The sequence below is a fragment of the Pocillopora damicornis genome, chromosome 2 (genome assembly GCF_964200805.1).
Source record: "Pocillopora damicornis chromosome 2, jaPocDami1.2, whole genome shotgun sequence".
NCBI lineage: Eukaryota > Metazoa > Cnidaria > Anthozoa > Scleractinia > Pocilloporidae > Pocillopora > Pocillopora damicornis.
In genome coordinates this window covers 2,798,640-2,816,644 of record NC_142671.1, presented here as the reverse complement: position 1 = coordinate 2,816,644, position 18,005 = coordinate 2,798,640, and the positions used below count along the sequence as shown (strand labels likewise).

Genomic DNA, 18,005 nt, shown 5'->3' with positions numbered 1-18,005 from the left:
AAATGATAAAATCCGTCAATCAGTTCCCTCCAAAAGGCTCCGCCCCTCAGACTACAGTCGGGCACATGGGCCTGAGGTCACATGACCCGAGTTATTTTGAAAAGAGATCTAAGATGGCTGGTTGTTGGTATCAAGATGCGGGGAGGAATAACTCGCTCAGTACGCGGTATTCCTTCCGAAGGTTTGTGATGAACAAACTGTTTTAAAAGTAAATATTTAATCTAAGGTTTAGAGGGTTATTTTCGTCGCTTGCCTTGCCAACACAGAGTACAGGCGGATTATTTGGTTCGTAATTTCATTGGTGTAAACGTGCCTTTGGATGTGTTCGTGAGTACTTTTCTGCGAAAAAACTTCGAAGTTCATTTTGACAATTCTGAGTTCAAATTCTGCTTGGTGGTTACTTAAGAAACGGCATTATCTCCTCCAAGCGTGTTTAAGACAGGTAGAACTACTATGTCCGAACTTTTTGCTGAAAATGCATTTCCATTTTTGAAAGGACTCAAACCCTGATATTCAACTGTACGTGTGGTTGTGCCCGGCTCAGATCTCGACCAGTTTCTCTTTTTCAGAGAAAGGGATTTCGTGATTGAGTGATTAAGCTCGAAGTTGTTGTTCCTTATTTCCAAAAGCATTACTATTGATGACGTGAAGAGTATGTCTCGGTTTAGCTTGTGGCGTTGACCTCCATGAGGACTCTTCTCCTCAAATATTCTGAAACTACTTCAGACAGAGCAATGAGTTCCTCGTGATAGTTAGAACTTGTAATTATTTGGTTATTGCCTGTTTGTAAGCTCTCTTTTGCGAATTCTTTTCGAAAGCTCGTGGCAATATTTCAATTTCGGTGAAGCGTCACTTCATGTTATCGACAAATTAATTACGTCTCAACAAACATCGACAGGGAGTTTGTAAACAGGCATTGAATTGTAAGCTTTATACTTATGATCGATCGTAATCATTAATTTAGCTTGTTGACTCTCTAACCCAGGAAATCTCGGAAGCAAATAAACACAAGATGATGGTACTGTACACTTCACTTTCGAAAACAGACCTTTCTGTAGTGGCCTTCCTCTCTTCAAACTCAGTGGAACTCGTTATTCATACCCAAGATTGATAGCTAAAGGCTATATTTGGTTAATTATCCTCAGGTAAGTCTCTATTAGCTGTTTAGAGTGCTAAATAGTTTTGATGTACTCAGCTCAAATCGAAATGACCACATACCAGAACAAAGAAATTTAAACATAATATTCGTCCTAATGGCAGTTCGCCAGTTTTTGTTGTTTTTTTTTTTGTTTTGTTTTGTTAATTTTTTTCACACCGAGGCTTTGTTCCTTCTTTTTCCTTTGCAAAATTCTCAACTAAAACATCTCTATACAACTCTATATCACATGTAAAATGAAGGAGAAAGTATATAAACTCTGTAAATTAAACATTCCAGTAATATTACTCAATCACCTTGATAGTTTAGTGGTTACTAAATACCTCATCATTTTAGAGCTAGGAAATCAACTTATCCCAAAGTTCTGAGTATTATGGTGAACACGAGTTTTAAAAGTTGATCCTAATGGTGATCAGAAGTGCAGAGCTTTCATGTTTAAAACAGATTTTACAGCATTACAGTTTAAACTGAAATTTTCAAGGAAAAATTTTGTAAAATGCTAAAATACACTTGAGTCATCTTCAGAAATGTGTTTCAGATTGAATTCTTTAGTATGCTAAAGTATGAATAGCCAATTATATCATGTCAATATAAGAAACTGCTAAAATGTTTTCACCACAAAACATCCTGGTTCTTGAGTTTCAGTTGCATGATCATCTCCTGATTTTAGTTGCGCAGGAAGATCTCTGTAGTTGGTTTGCATTTAAAACTAGACTGTGAATGAGGAAAGAGGAAAAGGAGAAGAGTCCTTGGATGAGAGCCATAGAGTAGCCCAAATTTTAGAGCAAGAAGACAAAACTGACCAGGAAGGGCCAAAAAAAAAAATGCTGCTAGAACAGATAAGGGCTTATGGTTTGAGCAACCTCTTCTCCTCACAGTCGGTCACAAACCATCAACAATTTCCTTGTAAAGTTCAAAATTACTAACAATCAGGATGGAACAAAGGTCTGTCTGGTGCTTATGCTAGATAGTGTTCAAGGAAATTTGGTTTTGGGAAGAGTCTTCTGAGACTCTGCAGGATGTATCTGTGTTTCTATGGGTGGTTGCCATTTCTAGCGGTCAGAGGGTGGACATAGCTTGACATATTGTCACAAAAAGGCTTAAAATTTTTGCAAACATATGGAAACAAAAATTTACTATGTTTTATGCAAGTGTTTCCTCTTCGAACAAATCAAGAGGATACAGAAATATGTTAGATTGTCTTGAAATTTGCCCAAAGATTCCCACAGTACCAAACTAATAAACCATGTTAAGGATTTCCTTTTTTGAAATTGATCTCCCACAATGGCCTCTGATGTTAAATGTTTTGGAATAATTCACATAACCAAACTTGACAGAAAAACTGTAAAGCAACCAATAGGAATACCAAAAAATCTCCACTCCGCTTTGAAGATGAATCTGTAAAGACTGAAATTGTGCAGAAGTTTTATTTGTCTGGTCAGAATTGATACTGAATTAATTCCCTTAAAGAAACATCTGTTTTGAATTTCCGTACTTCAGTCAATTTACAATTAAATTAAGCAAGAATGAAACGATTTTTGCTGGATAGAGAATTTCATAACCTATCGATCGATTTATAGTCAGCTTCAAACAGAACATTTATAATTTTTTATTTTTTGCAAGGGAGGCATGCAAAGGTTTACCATATCCTTTGTTGCTACCAATAGTACAAATATTGTAAACCAGATGCGATATCAAAGTGTTGAAGTTAAAACATGGTTCTAGTTAAATTTGTAGAACTGTATCCCCATTTAGAAAAAAGGAAAATGATAAGAGCTCTGTAGAAAAGAAAATCAAATGTTTTCTATACTTTTTAAGCAAAAATCAAATCCAAAGGTGAACAGAAATCATTAGATGCCTGTCCTATCTAGCCTGTTGGAATTTGTACAATATTGGGCTTTCTAGTCTGTTATCTCCTTGTTATTTAGGATTGCAGTTTGAGTAACTCCTGTGCTTTCTACAGTAACTTGGGATAGACTCTAACATTATGATCTTTGATCTTCATTGATCTTCATACTTAACCCATTTTGTTTTGGTTTTTGTCCTTAGGAAAACATATTTGGAGATTGGAGCTATCAAGGCCAAATTAATGTTTCTAAAGCATCTTCGTATCACTAGATTTTGTTATTTAGAGGAGCTGGTTTAAAGGATTTCAAAGATTTACATAATATTTTTTCATTGGCAAGCTGTGCATTTTTATCAAATTCTCAAGATGGCAACTGACACTTGGAAGGTAAGAATGAAAGGATGTTTTGGTTGTGTTTACATCACTGTTCAGATAAACAATGTTTTGCACAATTGTTAGAAAACAATTTTTAGTTGACCTGGTAAGGTCAGATACAGTTTAAGATTAAGTAAAGGAATATACATGTACATGCACACCCAGAACTGATGTGTTCTACTAGATGTAGGTTCATTCATAAGGTAATCATGCCCTCTCTATTGAAGAGGTTTGATTGCAGTTTGTCAAAATTATTTTGTGGCTTGTTTGCAGCTGTAAGAACTAGTCACATTTTGTTCTGTCAATTGTAACCCTTAATACCTCAGCATTAGGAGGCATATTCTTCTTACTGTTTCCTATACATTTCTTAAGGTGCTTATCAGTAGAATTTGTTAAACAATCAATTTCTTTCGTTTGCGATCATTTCCTTTATTCTCATGATTGTGATAAGTGATTCAGCATTATTACTGTAGGGAGAAATTAGAGGCTTGTCACTTTTTGGGTTTGAAGGGTAAATAAGTTTTTTGTGACTAAAAATGCAACCCTTAAATACAAATAAAGTGTCAGTAGAAGGTGGCTACCACTGTTAAGGTTGTGTATAGATATACTATGTTTTTTCAGTCAGTTTATTGCTTGTGTTGTCTTTAGCGTTATGATAATTTCATTTACTTGGAAATGTGTTGGCATTGCACTGCAAAATTACTTTAAATGGTATACAAACTCTTGAACTTATCACATTACCCTAGTACTCTATGCAATAAAATGTTTGTTTACTTTGAGCAAACACCCGTGACACCTTTGCTAGTTTCTGAGTAATAGAGGTGTCGGCTTTAAACCGGTTGTCCAAATCGAGCATTTCTGGACTGGGTTGGCTGAACATGGCATCTGTTTAATACAGTTAATGCAACTGTAGTGCTGTGAATGCAGTTGATGGTGATTTATTTTCTTTTAGGGTTCTGAACGCAGAGATCGAACCAGAACTACATCATATGACTACAATAATCGCGATTATTACATTGGCAATCACAACAAAGGAAGAACTTTTTCATACAGCAATTCCTTCTCTGGACATACTGCGTGAGTTTTACATGTGCTATTTTTTCAAGTGTTACATTTGCAGTAGTGGTATTTAAATTTACCTTGTATGTTGAAGAGAGATGGGTGCGGCAAAGAAAAAGGTGTGAGCCAGTGTTTGGAATCAAACTTCAGACCTTTGGATTCCACCATCCAATGCTCAAAAACTGTTCTGATACTTTTTCTGTTGTGGTTCTAGCACTCGAGAAACTGGTGTGGTTGAGAAACTTTTGGTAAGTAATGACTTGTTAGTCTTATTCCGTGACTCAGTAATCTTAGATTTATTTTTTTGAAACTGTTGTCAACCTTTATTTGAATTTTAATCATTCTCAGTGGAGGGCAGTTTGTGTTTTACCTTATGCAGCAAGTACTTTCTTTAGCTAGCTCCCTTAAACTTTTAAGTTACATGTAGTATTCATCAAAGTGTCATTTTCGAAGGTTTCTAAGCAACTCTTAGAATCAACACCCTTGTTATTGAATGTAAGAATTATCCTTTTATATACTTTGATGGTACACCAGTCATTTGTTTTGTGTTTTTGCAGCACTCCTATGGCTTTATAAACTGCTGCGAAAGAGAGCTACGGATTTTCTTTCATTATAGCCAAATCAATGAGGACCCTCAGGACCTTTCTATTGGAGGTGCACTTTTTGCATATTTTTGTGGAGCAAAGCATCAAAACCAAAAACTCATGAAAGTGTTTCCATGACTGTGAGTGAAGAAAGAAAAATCAGGGCTAGGCTGAGGAGCAATCACATTGCAAGATTCATTTCTATGCTTCCTTGGAAAAAATGATGAGAGCCCTTTCTTGAATTTTTTTCTCCTTCTGAATTCACCCTGATTTTATCCACCAATATCAGTATTTCAGCTATCACTGTTAGTATTTTATTTATGCTTGTTTTGTGCAATCTGTCCACAGATGAAATGGAATTTGAAATTTCATCAGATCAGCGAACAGGAAAACCCATCGCATGTCGTGTGGTGAGACTTGAAGCTGGGTCTGTTTCCTTTGAGGTTTGTTACTTGACCCCTAAGATTACTCGGTACAGTAAATGCAAAGTGCGAGAAAAACTTTGTTTTGGCCAGTGTAATCAAGACTCCCAAGAGTCTGGGTGGTGGTGGCCTTAAATACTATCCATCAGTCCTACAAGAAAGTCAGCAGCTATTTTTCTGTTGTAGGAGTTCATCCTCTTATTACTGGCATGTTTTTGAGTTTGTTCCTATTTGGATCATATTACAGTCATATATTTGTCTCTTTAATTGAAACTGAACTTGTTTGTGAAATACACAAACTATCATTGACATAAACCCAATTTGTTGACAAATTAATTTTATTTTTAGATTCGAAGTGAGGAAACAGTATGTGGAGTGATAGACGCTGAACCTAAATTATACTTGAAGAACATTCCAAAATCTGTAAGTGCAGAGTAGTCATGCTTTTAAAAAGATTAGTTTTTTGCACAAGGATAACTTATCAAAATGGTAAACTTACACGTGCACATTTTATTCTTCTCTTATTCAGCCACAAAATGGGCTTGACCCTGATTCAGGACGGGTGAGCTATGAGCGGAATGGGGTAAGTAGACAAGAGATACCTTATTTTTCTGTTTTATGTGGTTACTGTGGCATTGAATTGCAATAACATCATTTTCTACTTTGTACAATAATCTTATGTTTGAAGTCTCAACCCTTTTTTCCCCTTTAGGAGGTCTTCTATCTCCAGTTTTCTTCCAATGACATTGTTAATTCAGGAACACCTCTCCACAAAGGAGACAAAGTTGAATTTTATGTAGCCACAGATAAAAGGTATGTAGTGAACTGGGAAATGGGACTTGCCTTGTTGTTTGTCCAAACATGAGATATAGAAGCACCTTAAAAAGCACTCCCAAAAGCAGTGGACCAGGTGTTATTTGTGGCTGGTGAGCAGCTTCATATGGCCACCTTGAGTGTAGAAAGCCAGCACATTGCAAATATCAACATCTTAAGAGATAAAAAAGCAGCCCCATTTTTTTAGTGGACTTTGGTCAGCGCTTATCAAAACTAGTTGTTACTGTTGAATAAAAAAATAAATAGAAAACATGGGATTTAGCAGAGGAGATTCCATGACTGTCACTGTCTCCCAGTTCAATTGGAACTTAGAATGTTGGTTTTTGGGAAGGGAGGAAAACCAGAGGACCTGGAGAAAAACCCTGGGAGTAACGAGGAGAACCAACGACATGCCAGATTCGGGAATCAAACCCAGGCCTTAGTAGTGAGAGGCAAGCCTTCTTACCACTGTGCCATCCCTGTTAGACCTATAATGTATACTAGCTCAACCTTTTTTTATTAAAACTGCTGGTGCTTTAGAAACTTAAAACAATTTTGGCTATTCAGAGATAAAAGAAGTCTAGTTGTGGTGAATTGTCATTCCACTTAACTGATTTACCGTATCATTGCATGATGACTTGTTTTGTCTTGTAAAGAACTGGGGTTGTCCGTGCTCGTGAAGTCACCCTCCTTGAGGCAGCAGATACTGAGAAATGTCAGGTATGTTTTACATTGAAACCCGTGTGTACTCATGGTTGGGAAATTGCATTAAATGCAGTTAAATTCAATTTAATGGAGTCAACAACAAAGAGAATCAGCATTCTTTTGTAGTCAGCAGTTTTTGTATTTGCGCATGTGTCGGAATTCCATGTGCTCTTTGTTTGAGGCACTCTTGCATGTGCTTTGAGCTTGAATTTGCAGTGTTGTTTGGACTGACATCTCATCATCCAGGTAATTTCCCAACCCTTTCTCTCCCTCTTTCCACTGTTTATTCATCTGGGTTTTCAGGATTTGCCAGCCATGGGAGCAGTCTACATCTAGGAGCTGGATGCCAACAGTGCAAGCTCCTGGATGTCTCAGGCACCCAACCTCTCCATAGCAACTTAGTTGTTAAACATGGACTGGGCAGATGGTTGTATTTCAACTACAAAAGCTGCCTGGTAAGTAACCAAAAAAAAAACTATTTTATCTAAGGACAAAATATATTTCTGTATTTTTTCCTTTGAAAGGGGGTTGTCTCTTCAATGAAAGAATCATTTGGATTTATTGAAAGGGCAGACAAAGTTAGTGAGGTGAGATCAATAAAGCTCTTCATTTGATAAATGAGATGTTTGTAGAGTCTCTACATTGTATGTTCGGTTAATTTGTCTGTTTGATACAGTGTACAAATACACAAATTCTATTTTTTACTACTTAATTGTTGTTATTTTAATTACTAATCTTACTGTCAGAGCTATGAGAGGTTCTCATGGTCTGCTCTCTTCCCTTAAGCCAAGTTTATAATTTTTTGTTTTTTAGATTTTCTTCCACTACAGTGAATTCAATGGCAATATTAGTGAACTCATGTTAGGAGATGATGTGGAATTTGGAATACAAGCAAGAAATGTAAGCCAGATTCGTATATGTATTTGTTTTCTGTTTGCTTTTATGTATGAAATTTTGGTTTTAAACTCTACTGATAGCAAGGAATAATTGATCATTTTATATATCAAACATATATGTTCAAATAGGGCAAGGAAGTTGCAGTGCGTGTTGAAAAATTACCTGAAGGAACTGTGAAGTTTGAAGACATCAGCGATGAAAGATTTCAAGGAACTGTGGATCGGCCACTGAGTAAATCTGCTTCAAAGAGACAACATGATCCATTGCATGGAAAGATTGTGTACACTCCCCTTAACAATGATGATGTTGAGGAAGAGATTGTCTTCTCTGAAAGAGATTTGCATGGAGACTTCTCCCTTAGAGTTGGAGATGTAGTGGAATTTAATATTGCTGTTGGTAGGTTTTCTGAAAAAATTGTCTTAGGATGTCTTAGTAGTCCGACTAATAGATTTAGATTGGAACTGAACACATTTAAATTGTACTTAATTTTGAAGCAGTAGAGGAAAGAGCTATAACTTAGAGTCACATGTACTTTTTGTGTAGCAGTAAGAAGGTCACTGTCATTAGAACTCAGCCACTGCTTATCAATATAACAATATGGCATTGAGATACAAATTCGCTGCTACTCTTCTAATGGTTCAAGGGTAAAGTGAATGAAACTAGCATTCTGTATTTGCATTTTAGGTGCAGACTTGCTTATTTCCGTTACTGTTCTCTATTTTTGTAGATCGCCGTGACTCTCTGAAAAGAGCTACAAATATCAGCCTAGTTGATGTAGCTGAACCTATTGATGGAGAGTCAAGGGAATTGGTAATGGCTATAAATTATCTTTCTTTTTGGATGTACCAGAATTAGCCTTTTAATTCCTATGAGTGACCAAGATAAAATTTCTCCTTACAGTATCTCTACAATATCCAGCACACTTGTGATGAGAATGAAAAAAAATATCAATCAGAGAATTATTGGTTGATTCAATGCTAAATTTCCAAACCAACATCATGAGAATTGTATGGCAAACAGTAAGGAGAATTTCTTATGAGATCTTGGAAGTGAAGGATTAAAAAGACTCCTACACATACCTCTACATTGAAATGACATCTTACCTAAGAAATCCCCCTCAGAGAGATCCATGTGAACATTGTATGGTGTAGTTAATTCTTGTTAACAGTTATTTTTTTACATAGTCATTGAAACTTGATGGACACTTTTCTCTATCAGGGTATTGTAGCATCTTTGAAAGAAGGATTTGGTTTCATAAAGTGCTGTGATCGAGATGCAAGGATGTTTTTCCACTACAGTGCACTTCTTGACTCTGTATGTACCAAACGAATTACGAATTCGGACAATTTATGAAATGCACCAACCATTTCTTCACATCTTTTGTTACACTTGTCGTTTAATTCTTCCACTTTTGCTTTTGAAATTTGAAACGGAGGCTTGAGTACATATCATATTAATGAAAAATGTGTTAGAGTGTGTGAGAAGGAGATGAAATTAGAAACATACATGTATAGATATTCCTGTTTATTTATGAATTATTCCATTAAAACTTATAGAAGACTGTTATTGGTAGTTAATAATGTCCTATATTATAAAAGTGCTCTCATGTTTGATCAGCTCTGGGAGAAGTCTTTTTGATATGTATTGTAAACAAGCATACATGTATTTGTATATTTGTAAGATTAACTAATGTACATTTTAAGATACATTTAGGTTGTCTTGGTTCAAGATAAGTGTTAAGAGCTCACTGTATTTTGTTTGTCCTTAAATTTAATAAGGCACATCAAATTCAAGTTGGAGATGAAGTGGAATTTGCAGTATCTGAGGTGAGCAAAGGATTACATACTTTTTTAATTGTACATTTTATCTTCAGTGGTGCAGGTAACCATCAGTCTTACACAACAGTTGTTTAAGCCTACTCTAATAGGTACATGTTTATTTGGTTAATAAGATAGAGTACGATTCATAACATGATGCCAAACATGAACAAGTTCTCATTGTTGAGGCAATAGATAGCTCTACATTGGTGACAATTTTTCTAAGATGTTGCTTTTGTTTTAGGACACATCTTCCATTAAACGCCTACATGCAATAAAAGTCCGAGTTGTACCCAAAGGAACAATTATTCAGATGGAGGTTTGCAATAATAATTTCTTGCTGCCTGGATATCATTTTTCTCTCAGAAGTTTGTCATGGTGAGTTAACATGATGACAACAATTTAATTTTCTGTAGAAAGTTTCATCTCAAATGTATGAGGGATACATCGAAAGAGAACCCAGCTATGGCACGCGCAGCCCCAGAAAGGATAACAACAGGTGGGTGATGGAAATGTTGTGAAAAACTTCTTTCCTATTTTTAAATTTCAGACCTGAGTCTTTGAAGTGGACTGTGAGGGTCCAACATAAGATTGAACTTACCATTATTAGTTCACTTCTTTTATCTATTTAGTTAATGAATAGATTCCATGTTGGTGTGCATCTGTACAGTAATAATTGTAGATCACAGATGATGTCAAACTGGGGTCAAAAAACAAAAAGAGCTGCAGACAAGGCGTAGCTGAGTGTGTCACTGATGGTCTTACCACCTTTTGGGGTCTTCAGCAATATATTACTGTTGACACTCAGTGACATGGAATCTATTTGTTTTACATAATAACAAGATGAAAATTGTTGATGGTTATGTCATCTGTGTGTTGTCCTCAACAGATCATAAATAAGGATCAATCAAAATGCATGTATAATTCTGTTTATTATACAATCATCTAAGTATGTTGGTTTTTTTTTTTATACAGAGAGAGTGAGTCTGGTCTGATCAACTGCTTCATTGATGGAGTCAAAGAGTTGTTGCCATTTGATTTTAATAACTTTGAGCTGAGAGGAGTTGCCCAGTATGGTGACCTGGTAATTAATGTCATCTTTGTTGAAGTAGATCGATGTCTTTAATGTATTCTAGTGGGGAATGATTATATTCAACAATTATACATTCTGCATGTTCTAGGACAAGTTTCCTGTGACTTTGCCTTGTTTGTTTTCAAAAAATGTACTCTGAAATTTAAAATAGTACATAATTTAACATAAATCCTCTTCTCATTAAAGCCCTCTAATAGACACCAATAATAAAACAAAATGCAACGCTTTGATGTAGTACTACATTTACCACAACTGTACATGCAACAGCTAGTTTATACTGAGCTTAACATTTTCTGCTTACAATCTGTAGGTGGAGTTCCATTTGTCAGAAAGTCAGAGAACTGGTTACAGAAGAGCAGTGAATGTAACAGTGTTGAAAAGAAACAGTGAACTGCGGCACATGGTATGGAATCTGAGCTCTTTGCTTTTCTGAAAAGACGAGATTCTTTTATATTTTTCAGGAAGCGTTTTTAAAGAACAATTTTAAATGTAAAATAAATTTTGCAAACTAGGAAGTCCAAAAGTATAATTAGACCGTGTATTTTATTATTATTACTATTTTTGTTTGTATATTTGTTTTTGTTTGTGATGTTTGGAGAACTTTATGAATGGGAAATATATTTATAGTGCCTCCATTTTGTGCAATTCTTAAAGGTCTTTTTGAAGAGATGCTTGTATGACTGCAGCACGATTGCATTTTAGCCGCTGATTATTACTAATTTTTTTTTTGGTGGACAGGGATTTGTTGCTACCCTCAAGGAGAATTTTGGGTTTTTGGAGACAACCGAACATGACAAGGAAGTGTTTTTCCACTACAGGTTTGTGCCTAAATTATTTTATCTACCGGTACGTGTACATAACTGTTGAACTTAATATACAGTTGCTGGCTATTCTGGAGTTGCACAACTATTTTCACTTGCTTTCTGATGCGAGAGTAGTTTCTCTTTTGGTAGAGCTGTCGATTTAAGCATAATTAAGAGTGTATTTCTAGAACCAGTCGAGCCTTCCATTCCTACATCTCTGTTGGAGCGGTAGTGGTGAAAGTTTTCTATAGTGCAATACAAATCAAAACCTAGATTTCATCAAGTGCCTCTCTCTTTTTCCTGCCTACTGATAAATTGATTAAACGCTTGACTAAATATCCCTGATAGTGAATACGATGGTGATCCCAATGAGCTCATTCTTGGTGATGAGGTGGAATACAACATCAAATGTAAGAATGGTAAAGTCAGTGCAGAGATGGTAGTCAAACTAGCTCGAGGGACCATAACTCAGGAGCAAATTCTGCCAGAGGTGTATGTGGGCAAAGTTCTGAGGTCTTTAAGGCGTGCTGATCCACAGGTAAGGCTTTCAGACTGCAGTTGTTTTAAACTTAATTGTAATGTTTATTTTGTTTTTTGATTTTACAATTTACTTTAAAGATCTAAAAACTAATGCGTTTTTCTGCTTGGATATGTATATAGACCTTTTCTTTAGTGTGGGAGTTATTCAAAGTTCACCTTTCGAGTAAACCTGAAGTTCGGTTTCGAAAAAACAGTGATTAATAAATTGATAAAACGTACATACTACTCATTCATCCACTTTTCCTTTACCTCCTCATTTGTGGCCCTGTATTTTGTAGCAATTGGAGTATGCTGGTTTAATAGAGCGTATTACAAATGAGGAGCAGGAGAGCGATTCTGAGAATGAGGTGGAGGAGGACTTGGATGATGGAGACTCCTTAACTGTGGAGTATGGAATTACAAGTCTTGTGGACAAAAAGACTGTGCTTCAGTATGGAGATAAGGTATAGTGTTATCGGAACTGCAACTCGAGCTTCAAAACTCTCTTCTGGAAATAACCTTGCCATTTGAGGATGTGAACCAGGCGGTTCTCTGCTGAATTAAGAGAGTATACTTCCCGTCGCAAATTAAATTATTAAACAGTATTTTCTTTTACTCCTTAGGTGCGTTTTCAAGTCGGTGTCGATAAACAAACGGGAAGGGAGATTGCCATGAAAGTGGTTAGTGTACGACAACGAGTGCGGGCGCGAGTTGAGTCAGTCAAAGGCCAGGTAAGTGTTTTTTTTTCCTTCTGAAGTCCATTTCCCCATGGGGACGCGGAATTTTTTTCGTTTGTCCCACGCTCGCGATTCATAGATTTGTTGGTGGTAAGAGTAGTGTTCAAACGATGTATGCACTTGATTAATTTTCAGTTTGGATTCATTGCTTACGAAAATGAGGAAGGAAAGAATCTGTTCTTTCATATGAGTGAAGTGGAGGGTGAAGTTGAACTACAGGTAAGTAGAAAGCACTCACCTCGCATTATTCCTGCGAAAGGCTTTAGATAGGGGACGTCGCCTGTAACGACATCACCTAGATCTACTCAGAAGTCTCAGCTCGTCGAGGCAATAGATTTGACTCAGTATTTCTCGTTTCTATCCTCCAGCCAGGAGACGAGGTGGAATTTGTTGTGGTGCAGAATCAGAAGAGCCGAAAGATGAGCGCATGTAGTGTGCGTAGGATCAGGTAAGTAGTTTCTTCGACTCCTTTAAAATCTATTCCATGCAAGTAGTAGTCAATATTATCACCAGATCGTCCAGAAAGCTGTATTATTGCTTATCCAACTTCGTCAGTCATTATTAACGTCTGAGACATTGTAATCACAAACCAGAATGAATTGCCTGCTGATCTGAAATTTGTGTCATTTTCTTCCACAGTGATTCTCAGCGACCCGAACGACTCATACGCAGAACATTCACGGAGAGTGTCGAAAGCCCAGGACCAAGGTAGGCTGTTAGGCCGAAAGGTTGCGAGTAGTTCAGTTCTTTTTTTAATTCAAAATTTTTTGATAGGAACAAACTACTTATGCAACTAATCCCTTGATTTACTTCTATCACTCGACCATATGTAACGTTTATTTGGCAGTGTGACGAAGATTAAGAAAATTAACGTCCAGCGAAGTAGTAAAACTGCAAATTCTCTGAACGAACATTCGCGGAAATTCATAGCGGCCTGGAATTAAGAATTATCGATCAGATGTTGGGAATGAAAGGTTAAACTCTACATTCGCAGTTGTATCGTTGTTACTCGTTGGGACTGCGTCGTTATAGGATAATCGATAATGAGATTGGCGTTTCATAATGTGAACCAAATACTGAGTTTTTACAGATTCGGTCGCACTGGATGTGTTTAGTCTATGAGAAGGATCTCTGTAGTAAAATCATGGAATTTTTTCCCCTTAGAATTGAAGTGATCCGTAAACCCAGCGGACCCGACGGTACACGAGGGTTCACGTACAAACGGACTCTGCGTTCCCTGTCAGATACAGCAACGGATCTCACCCAGGGAACCAGCAGGCGTACTGCAGGCTACAATGCGGCTAAAGAGGGGAGCGAGTTTGAAGATCTTGTCTCCAAGCTATGTGATCAGGATTGAGATTTTAGTGCGATGGGGAAATTATGTATTATAGGAAATTGCAGGAGTAAAATAGTGGTATCCAACTTTAGATAGATAAATTAGTAGTAGATATTTGTCTTGTCGCTTTAGTTATAATCACGCCGTAGATTTCTCTATCTCATTTCTTTTTACCGTTTATATGACATTAATATTGTGGTGATCCTATGATGATTTTTATGTTCGTATCTCGATCATATCCGCACGTTCTCATTTTGGTTTTGGTTTTTTTTTTTTTTTTTGGTTATATGTTTGATCATCGGTTCTTTTGAAAACAGAGGTATCAATGTTTTTTTTTCTCGCTGATAATGTGGCGCTCTAACTTCTGAATTTTTGGCATAACAACAGCGTATAGCTCTTGCCTTCTCACGGTGGGGTTCATGAAGGAGAACAGATTTTGTAATGGAACAGTTGAGGTATTACTGCAGCCTACACATCACGCAGGGCGAGATTACGCACCAGTTTTATTAACTTGCTGAGGTTTTGCGCACAAAGTGTGAAGTTATTACAATTTCGAAAACGGTAATTTAGTTAAATATGTAATTTAAATGAATGTACCACACTTATCAGTGAAACTAATAAAGATGCAACTCAAAATTTTTCAGTGTGTATATTGATTCCTTTTCATCTTTCCTTCATTTTGATTTAAGAGATTCCGTTTGAAGAGGAAGGAAGAGAGAATTTACAATTTTTAAATACTTTTTGAACCAATAGTTAAGCGAGAGGATCTTGTCTACAGAGAGTAAGTTGCTTCACGAAAAATCTTGATTCTTCTGAATGTAAACGGCGTCACAAAATTGGTTTCCTTCGAACAAAAATTATGGGGACGGGAAAAAAATCAGGCTTTTTCCATTTGTCATTTTTGACCTTTAAAACGCTGGACAACCAAGAGGAAAAATGTAAATTATAATTGCAGCAGACTTGTTAACTGCAGTGCACGATTGCGCTGCTCCTCGTTAGGATGGCTGCTCGTATCGTATTTTATTGTAGAATTTTTTATATTAGTGGCAATTTACAGAGCGCTCAGCGAAACAAAGGTGACTTAAATTATTTGGCATTTATTGAAATGTTTTGAATGTCTTGCAGCAATGATAACCTGTAATATGAAACAGAAAAGAGTTTATGGGACAGACTGAATTATCTTGCCGTTTCAGGTCGATACTAATGATACCTGGGTATGCTCATGAACTGAGAGCACATCAATCAACACCAAACAGTGAAGAAAATGAAAGTGGGTACAAAAATATCAGAAAAAGTGAGAAGATTGGAAAAAAAAAAAAAAAAAAAAAACAAGTTATTGACTAATTTCGTGCATTTTTTTTTACGCAGTCTGAGGGTGGACAGTTTCTTTTATCCCTCCCCTTTCGTCAACCGATCCTAGTTGTCAGACGATCCGAGCTTTTTGCATTCAACTTTGCCCCACATTTTGCGACATTAACGAGTGCATCTAGAGCGTCTCTGATGAAAGGAGGCTAAATTAAAAACATGTCCTTAAACTCAGTTTGTAAGGAGTATACTGTTTTTATACCACCTTCATTTTAGGCACACTGGTATTTGACTTGAATGTATTTGGAAGACCACGTTGGACAAGGATTTCTGAACACATCATTTGAGGCATGAAGTTTGCACGTGTTTTTCCCGTCGCAAGCTTCCTTTATCTTAACCAAACAAAAATAAAATATGACAAGTCATTTAACTTTTCATCAGATGTTAAAAAAAGAAACAAGAAAGGAATGAAAAAAGAGGAGGATTCTCCTAACTAGCCAGATCATGAACCCATCAGAAGACGCGGTGAAGACAACGGGGGCAAAGATCGCAATAACAACTATCACATTCACCAAAAATCACGCCGTAATAAATAGGACAAAATGAGCCAGAAAAAAAATAATGTCCGTGTTAGACAATAAAAAATTACCTTAGCCTCAGATCCTTTAGCTTCACAGTTTGTGTCCAACCCAAATCCACATTTAAACGCCTTCTTCCTGCCGTAGTAAGCACGTATTACCTTAATCTTCCTTTCATCCTGGCAGATCGATCTCTCGTAAGCGTAAGAATCTAGGAACAACAAATAGATTTCATTGTGGGAAGGATTGCCCGCCACGGATGATTTTGAATGGCTTAAAAACCGTTAACTTTACCGTTAGCTTGTGCTGAGAACATGCCTGTTACATCAAAAAAGTAAGGTGATACTTTGCCTAACTCTATTTATACTTGCCGTGTGGTATGGTGCTGATATTTTAGGAGAGAATTATTTACACGCTGTAATGTGGTATTATCAACTGAGTTGATAATACTAAATCACCCTGTTATACTCTTCCTTCGACGCAGCCCCACAGTTTCTTTAGAAAGTTACCCCCTCTATTTATTTGATTTATACTCTGTTCACTCCTAGATGTCACATTCAGAGATTTAGGACCATTTGGTGATGACGACATACAGCGTTGAAAATGATGCGCGTCAAAGGTTGAAAACTCCTTTGCGTCGTAAGACGGTGTAAAAATCCAGAAAGTATTCGTCACCATAACTAACAAACGATTGCTAAACATTGCATAAAAACAGTTCGAAGCTTTGCCTACTCGCGGGACAGTTGTAATGCAAATTGACTTGCTGAATGTCAATTTCACTGAGCTTCTCCCAATGTCCAAACTGCCTTGTTAGCAACTCGACTTTTTCCCGCGCTTTGGGCAGTTTGTTTGGGTTACTTTGAGTTCTCATTGATTCCCAAGGTGGCCCAGTTCGAACGTTGAACTTCACATGAAAAGAACAAAAACGACGGAATTAAGTTAATAGTAAGCTCTACGTTTGAGTAAAATATATCAATTTTCCGGTTTTACGGTTGTTTCCCCACTCAAACTTATGCGTTGTATCTTTTGCTTTTTAATGAGCGACCAACTTTGATATGACAAAGTAACAAACATCACACGTAAATACCCTTGACGCACATGGTAGCGCTGAAATTCTCCTGTCATCACGTGACTAAAAGTAACATCATGTACCACGGGCACAACTTACAACGCATTTTAATCGATATTCCCCTCAAATACATTTCACAACATTAATATTCAAAGTTAATAGACAGTCATTCAGTCAAGCCGATCTATTCCCATGATGAATGCATACTTACAGATACGACACATTTGAGTTCGTTCCACTGAATTTGGATCGACTAACACGCCCTGTCCGTCTGCTTTGGACGGATAGAACGTTTGAAGATCGACCGTTAGACAAACGCCGATCTTCTCACGAATTGACCGTATTGAATAAATTATAAATTGTTTTGTTTGAAATCCCGCCGACCGAAAGATTCGTTTTTGCTGCTCTGAATTTTGTGTTCGAAATTTGAGCCAACGGCCGAATGTTACCCGTCTGGGTTGACTAAATTTGCAGTTTATTTCGTCTCATTGGCCACCGTAAGGAGTTTCTAAAGCTGAAGTTTCGAGCATTAGTCCCTGGTCGAACAGGAGTAGGAGTAGTAGCGGAGTAGGCAGATAGCACAACTTAGTATTCGTGGGAATGTTTTACAAGTACAAAGATAAAGGAAGAACTTTCTCGAAAAGAATGGAAACTTGTTAGTCCTTCAACCATTAGAAGTGATCAATATGTTCCTTCTCGGCGGAAATTCGATACATTATCTAGCAATCAGGTCTATGAGAACTCACACATTGCTTTGATGTCATTTAGACTTTTCGGATCAATATCAGTATCTGGGCAACTGCCCACCTACCCCTCCCCTAACCCAACATTAACCTTAACTTGTTGTCAATTGACTGTTGTTGAGTTAGGGGAGGGGTGGGTGGGCAGTTG

General features: G+C 36.9%; 2 protein-coding genes across 4 annotated transcripts; one reads left to right on the top strand and one right to left on the bottom strand.

Annotated features, from left to right (window-relative positions):
* The first annotated feature begins 21 nt into the window (after positions 1-21).
* Positions 22-14,798, top strand: LOC113668098 (cold shock domain-containing protein E1). Of its 2 annotated transcripts, none has more exons than XM_027183974.2 (29): positions 22-181; positions 986-1,145; positions 3,206-3,389; positions 4,330-4,454; positions 4,651-4,684; positions 4,994-5,090; positions 5,369-5,463; positions 5,791-5,865; positions 5,972-6,025; positions 6,155-6,255; positions 6,912-6,975; positions 7,485-7,547; positions 7,774-7,860; positions 7,986-8,253; positions 8,585-8,667; positions 9,076-9,171; positions 9,636-9,683; positions 9,919-9,993; positions 10,091-10,173; positions 10,650-10,758; positions 11,078-11,170; positions 11,506-11,585; positions 11,919-12,108; positions 12,389-12,553; positions 12,713-12,820; positions 12,962-13,045; positions 13,195-13,274; positions 13,466-13,534; positions 13,991-14,798. In XM_027183974.2, exons 3-29 carry the CDS (start codon positions 3,369-3,371, stop codon positions 14,181-14,183), a joined length of 2,640 nt encoding a protein of 879 aa, XP_027039775.2. In that variant the 5' UTR covers positions 22-181; positions 986-1,145; positions 3,206-3,368; the 3' UTR covers positions 14,184-14,798. The 2 variants fall into 2 exon arrangements, with proteins under 2 accessions (XP_027039775.2, XP_089053100.1); XM_089196974.1 differs by having other exon boundaries at positions 46-181; positions 4,531-4,684.
* Positions 14,799-15,158: 360 nt separating this feature from the next.
* LOC149049540 (L-rhamnose-binding lectin ELEL-1-like) lies at positions 15,159-17,049 on the bottom strand. Of its 2 annotated transcripts, XM_089197013.1 has the most exons (4): positions 16,778-17,049; positions 16,117-16,256; positions 15,733-15,859; positions 15,159-15,297 (listed from the first exon to the last, which is right to left on the bottom strand). In XM_089197013.1, the coding sequence occupies exons 1-3, from the start codon at positions 16,914-16,916 to the stop codon at positions 15,740-15,742; spliced, it is 399 nt and encodes a 132-aa protein (XP_089053139.1). In that variant the 5' UTR covers positions 16,917-17,049; the 3' UTR covers positions 15,159-15,297; positions 15,733-15,739. The 2 variants fall into 2 exon arrangements, with proteins under 2 accessions (XP_089053139.1, XP_089053138.1); XM_089197012.1 differs by lacking the exon at positions 15,159-15,297 and having other exon boundaries at positions 15,600-15,859.
* Between the last annotated feature and the right edge of the window lie 956 nt (positions 17,050-18,005).